Source organism: Carlito syrichta, unplaced genomic scaffold, assembly GCF_000164805.1.
Source record: "Carlito syrichta isolate Samal-C Ts95f unplaced genomic scaffold, Tarsius_syrichta-2.0.1 Scaffold306547, whole genome shotgun sequence".
Classification (NCBI taxonomy): Eukaryota; Metazoa; Chordata; class Mammalia; order Primates; family Tarsiidae; genus Carlito; species Carlito syrichta.
In genome coordinates, this window is record NW_007250643.1 from 421,840 (window position 1) to 428,193 (window position 6,354).

At 46.2% G+C, this 6,354-nt stretch overlaps 1 protein-coding gene across 4 annotated transcripts in view; it reads left to right on the forward strand.

Annotated features, from left to right (window-relative positions):
- The first annotated feature begins 3,716 nt into the window (after window positions 1–3,716).
- SF3B1 (splicing factor 3b subunit 1) overlaps window positions 3,717–6,354 on the forward strand; it is a 43,621-nt gene continuing 40,983 nt past the window's right edge. For all 4 annotated transcript variants that reach the window (XM_021715016.1, XM_008063084.1, XM_021715019.1 and 1 more), the window contains exon 1: window positions 3,717–3,815. In XM_021715016.1, coding sequence (XP_021570691.1) covers window positions 3,788–3,815 — 28 coding nt within the window. In that variant the 5' untranslated portion in view covers window positions 3,717–3,787. The remainder of the gene's footprint in view (window positions 3,816–6,354) is intronic.

Consider the following 6,354-nt stretch of genomic DNA (forward strand, 5'->3'; position numbering starts at 1 on the left):
CTTTAACAAGAAAACACAGTCATCTTGACAAAGTCTGAAGAAAAATTGAAAACATTAGAGATATGTAATTAGGTTGCAGCCCAAATTGAGAATTAAAACAGGTAAATGTTGGCAAGTTATATTTTACAATGGTTGATAAACTCAGATTATTTTGGTATTTATCCTGTGTTGGATTAACAATCCTTGTGCCTAGAAGGAGATTTTGAAGTCCGGTAGCAACTTGGCAGTGAAAAGCTTTGTAGCTGATTACAAAACTCTGTCAATGAAATTAATTTACCTGGCCTGCAGGCAATTCAAAAGGGGTTGAGGTAAGTGTGGTCCCTGAAACTTGTTTTTTTTTCTTCCCCCCTCTGTTGTTTAAAGGAGAAAATTCTTTATTATACAGTCTGGGGGACTGGAGGGTCAAGAAGCCTGTGACCCCGTATTAAATGACAAACAAAACACAATGACAAACAAGACATGTCTGGACCAAGTGAGAAAAATTATGGATTCCTGGCACAGCCTCAGGGCAGAAAACCAGAGGACTCTATTCAGCCAATATCTTGGCCAAATGAATGGTATCCTAAGGGTAGCCTTGTCAGGCCATGACTCCCTTAAACAGAATTATGGCCACAAGCAAAACAGACAGAAAATGAAAGTAAATTCTTACCTCCCAGGAGACTGTAGACAGACTCAGGTTCTTTTGAGGCTATAAGCTGCCAGCAGTCGCTTCAACTCCCTCTGACCAGATGAGAGGTTTCGGGGTCTGAGGTGACTCTGGAGGTGCCCTCCCTACAAGCTCTCCACCCAGTTAGGGGGGACCAGAGCGAGGCAGCTGTTTGTGCTGGCAGATTTCTCACTGGGGCCTCCAAATGTTATTACTGAATTGTGAGAAAGAGACATGCCAGCAAGCCAAGTCTAATTAATTATGAGTCCTTTATTAATGTGCAAGTCAAGAGTAGGCTCATGCCAAGAAAGCTCTTGATGCCCGAATTAAACTAGCAGGAAGCTTATAAAGGCAAAAACCGCCAGTGGACTACATAGCAGGGGGTGAGGGTACAAGGAACTAAAAACAAAAGGAGCAATCTCTTGGATTTCAGTTAACAAGGCATACAGTTACATGGAACTTGTGGCTAGAGCGTCTTGCAAATGGTCAACAAGAATGGTCAATGTAATCAGCTCAAGGGAATGCAGCTGTGGGTCTGTGGTCATGGGAACGTTACAGCAATTACACGTACACAATGGGGGTTTATTTCTAGGTCAAGCGGGCAGTTAAGATGGAAGACTTTAACAAGATGGAGTTACTTATGTCAAGTGAGTTAACACAGATTATTATTACTTATATCAAGCATTAAGCAAACTAGTCTTATATTAAGCAAGCTATTATAAATAATTATTGATTTTTCAGATATTTCAGTACCAGCTACTTAGGAGGCTGAGGAGGTAGGATCACTTGAGCCCAGGAGGTTGAGGCGTGGTGAGCTGTGATTGTGCCACTCACTCTAGACTAGGTAACAGAGTGAGACCCTATCTAAAAAAAAATGTTGTTTTGTATATATAAAATAACATATGTATAACCTAGGTGTAGCAGATAACACACAATAAATATCTATGGACTTCTGCCAAATCTCAACTAGAATTTATCAATAATTTATATAATAATCTGCTGTTTTTCTCTTACCTCATCTCCCTCACCCTATCCCCTAATGACTGTTTAACCTAATGATCAAAGAAATTAAACAATTGAAACTTTTAACTTATTAGCTTGATTTTTTTATTGATGCTGATAAAAATCCCATTTTTTGTTATTAAAGTTTCTACAAACTATTTGGGGTTATGAGTTTGTCACACAGTGATGTAAACTTGTTTCTTTGTGCTGACTCTAACCTTGATTACTACCCGTTTTCCTAGGCTGCTTCCTGGACCCAACTGAGTTCTTCTGTTCTTTTTCATTCTAGAAGTCCAAGACCAGTGTGACAGTACAAAGCTATGATAGTATAACTGATGCTTAGGAAGACAAAGACTATCCTATACTGATCTATTAAAATTCCTGTTCTGAACTATTAAAATTCCTGATTTAGGAATGCTTTGTAGGCTTTACAAAAGACATTTCCTCAATTAATAATGACAACCAATGGTTCTCTAAGACAAAGTTAAATGGCTTTAAAAGGGTAACAAGATTCTCACTGTGCCACTTAGTAACTGTGACCTTGCACAGTTTATGCCTCCCTCCCATTTCTTAATAAGATTGACAACTTGCCTGCCTTACTGGACTATTCATTAGGTTCAACAGTGTTTGGGAACCTATGTTGCAGATGAAACTCCTACCCAAATGATAAGCAATAATTAGATAGAAAGAAAAATGGCCTTGAATTACAGGGCGAAGCGTGAGCTGCTAGGATTATCTCCACAAAGAAGCACTGCACTGGTGGACACTAAGAAAGTTTTCCTCCAGCTCCAGGACTTCCCGGTGGATTTGAAGACAGGGGATTGAATGTCTCAGATCTCTTCCAGCTGTTTTTTTTTTTTTAAGTTTAGAGACAGGGCCTCACTCTGTTGCCCAGCCAGAGTGCTGTGACATGATCACAGTCACCACAGCCTCGACTTCCTGGGCTCACATAATTCTCCCTCCTCAGCATCCTGAATGGCTAGGATTACAAGCATGTGCCACTACACCTGGCTAATTTTTTGATCAGCTTTACAAAAAGTAGAGCCCAGGTCCCACTATGTTGCTGAAAGGTAGGTACCCCAAGAAACTTAGAATAAAAGAACCTGGTAAAATAATCCTAGCAGTAGTGCAGCCGTTTTGTCTCAGCCTTAGCCATGTCACGTATTGCTGAGGCTTTCTGCTGACCAACCTATTCTTTTACCTCTTAATCATTAGCAAGAAATAAAACCGGTCCCCTCAGGGTTGGGACTTCGTAATTATTTAAGCATGTCTAGTCCTAATTGCTCTTCTAGGAATCTATGCCACCCAATGATGTGATGTATTGTATCAGTCTTCTGTAACCAGCCTCCAGCCCACCACCTGGAGTCAAGAGATATTGATGCCTGGGGATGTCTAGAAACAAGACTTATGTGACTTCTGTTATCTACATCAAAGAATGTAACCTCTGCACTTTCTTCTTAGCCTCAAAAGATAGTCTTAAATATACCCAGCTTCTCGGTCTTCGAGGCCAAGCTCGCCTATGAGTGCTGGTTCCTTTCCGTCTGAGGAAAGTGGATAATAAACTTTGCTTCTTTCTCCTTTGCAATTCTTCGCATTACTCCCGCAGTACTGGCCCACTTTGCCACAGTTTACCCTTTCAGTTTCCTAGGTTGATCTTCAACTCCTGGCCAGGACCAATCCTCCCACCTCGCCCTTCCAAAGTGCTGGGATTAAAAGTGTGGCCCACCTCATCCAGCTAATTTTATTTTATTTTTTAAATTTTTTTTGTGGAGATGGGGCACGCTAACTCTTGACCAAGCCATCCTCGCCTGGGCCTCCCGAATCGCTGAAACTCGGTGTCTGCTCTTAGCTGCGCTAGCGGAACCCACTTTTTACTCCAGCGTAGTGTTCCTCTCTTAGAGACATTACGGCCCACGCGGTGCTCTCTCGGGTCCTCCTCGACAACGCCCCACTCGGCTCCTCTTACACCCACAATGCATCTTGCGTTCCATCTAGGTGGCGGCTCTGTCACGTGCCGCTGCCGGTGCGCGCTTCCGCGTGGCGCATGCGCAGAGCACATGTCGCTGTTTTCCTCCGTGGCGGCGGTGGCGAGCGGAAGTTCCTGGGAGCGCCAGTTCCGTCTGTGTTCCAGTGGACAAAATGGCGAAGATCGCCAAGACCCACGAAGGTAAGCGGGCTCTCCCTGCTGCGCGTCTGCCCGCCGCCCGCCCGCGGCGCCCCCTTGTCCCTGGGCCTCCGCCTTCCCCCGCGGGGCCTCCCGAGAGTCCAGGCCTGCGCCTCGGTCGGGTGGTCCCCTCGGCGGGCCGTGGCCCACGTAATGGCGGCTCCTCCGCCCCGCGGCGCTTTGTTCAAGCTGGGTCGCAGCTTCGCGGTCGCTCCCGTCTCCGGTCCGGGCCTGGCTTATGCCGCTCGCTGCATAGGGCCCTGGGCGTAGCTTCGGGGCGTGGGGGAGAGAGCCTCGCCCGCTGGGCGCGGTCGGCCGGTCGTTTGCGCCGGGGAGGCCGCGGAGCCCCAATTCTCGCCGCCGCCTGCATCCAGGAACCCGACTCTCGGAGCCCGTCCCGACTCCGCGGGACGTGCTCGCTCTCGGTGATTTGGGGTGAAGTCTGTAGACCACCCCCCCCAGTTGCTCTGGGCGGCACGTCGGTGTTTTCCTTTGGAGAGGAGTTGTGGGAGGAGCGAGTGGAGGAGGAAGGCCGCGTCGCTCTCGTCGGCCAAGCTCCCGAGCTGTCGGTCGGTTCACGGCATCGGGTTCTACGGAATGAGGAGAGCGCGGGGGATAGGCCGGAGTTCATGGGGGGAGGGGGTCCGGAGGAAGTGGGATTCGTGCCAGGAAGGAGGGAGAGGCCTTGGGGGTCGGAGCTGCGGTCCTTGATTTCTGATCCGTAATTTGAAAAATGTCCACTCGGCCCGCGGCCTCTTGGAGAACGTCACTTTGGCTTCACACGCCCTTTCCCGGCTGTGGCTGGGGGTCAGGCCGAGCCGTCAGAAAGTCCACAGTCTGTCGGGGGAAGCAGACACGGATGCCTCGTCCTCTCACGGGGCCAAACGGACTCTGAGATAGAAATGCAAAGGTTCGTTCTTGGGGCTCGGGTCACGGAGAGATGGGTTGACGCCTCGGGTTATTTCACTGACGAGGTTACCCGTCCCTGGTCTGAAGGTATCAGTCCGTTTAGATGAGGGGAGCTTCCGACCCCAGAGACCATCGTGAACGAGGCAGTGAGTCGGGAGCTTTGAGTGGTCTGCGCTGGCGGGAAGGGTGTGAAGGGAGCAGTAGGGAGGGAATGTGGGTGGCTGTGAGTGACTGCGGTGACCTTAGTATTAGTATTCTTTTAGATATTTAGGACTTAAGTGCTTTTTTTTTTTAAACCCAGAACTGTTTTTATTCTTTTGTCTTGAGGCTATCTCAAACATACCTTTTGCAGTGTACTTAGAAAATATAAGGACGTTGCTATTCGTGTTCATTCAGGGGTACGTTATTTATTTGCAGGCATTGTGTAGTTTTGATACTTTTTTATTGGTGTCTTCAATATAAGATGCTCTTGGACAGGAAAATCAAGGTTCTGGTTAGTTTTCCTGCGTTTTTAGAAACCCAGCTACAAGTCTTGACTGATTGTGGTCTTTGGCCACAATTTTATTTTATTTGGGATTATTCTATCACTGTGAATAAAATGATGCTATAAAGAAAATATTGGAACGTTCAGTTTAACATCTGTGCACAGCCTGTGCCCATCACTGGGGTGTGGTAAGGGGGTGGTAAATATTTAGTAGGAATACACATAGGATCCACATAACCTCTTGCTCCCCTCCTGGAGAACTCTAGCTCTTCTTGGTCTGTTTCTGTTTTCACTCGTTAAGCCATTTCTGATAACCTGAAGCAGAATTAATTTCTTGTTTTTGTTTAGGTGCTATTATAGCTCTCATCATAAATCCTTATTATATGGCTTAGAATAGTCTGTTGCATTAAGATTTCTCCTACTTTGAGATTACTGCATACAGAATTATGCCTTAGTATCCCCAGCACTTGGTGCATAATGGATGCTCAAATGTTTAACTGTTTATTGAGAGATTCATATATTCTAGAATTAGTGAAAGAGCTTCACAGGAAGGTGGCACTTAAATTGACCTTTATTTAATTTATTTTTTTTGACTTGGAGTCTTACTGTTATTCAGGCTGGAGTGCAGTGGTATGCGGTCACCACAGCCTCCACCTTCTGGACTCAGGTGATCCTTCCAACCGTGCTATTTTAAAAAATTTATTGTAGAGATGAGGAAGGTCTGTACAAGTTGCCCAGGCTGGTCTTGAACCCCTGTGCTCAGGCAGTCCTCTCTGCTGCTACCCAAAGTGCTGGGATTAGAGGCATGAACCACCACGCTCAGCCTGGAACAAATTTAGTTTTTAAATTGTCTGTATCTTAATGTTTCATTGCCATTAATTAGCAAGACCAGTAAAGTCATCAGAAAGGGGGAAAATATTATTTTGGAAAAGTTGGATTATTTAAGGTTCAAAAATTAAGTGAAGCTGGGCTCGGTGGCTCAGTCTGTAATCCCGTGCCTTTGGGAGGCTGAGGTGAGTAAATTGCCTGAGCCTGCGGGTTTGAGACCCGCCTGGGAAATTTGGCAAGACCTCATCTCTACAATAAATCAAAAAATTAGCCGGGCGTGGTAACATGCGCCTGTAGTTCCAGCTACTTGGAAGGCTGAGG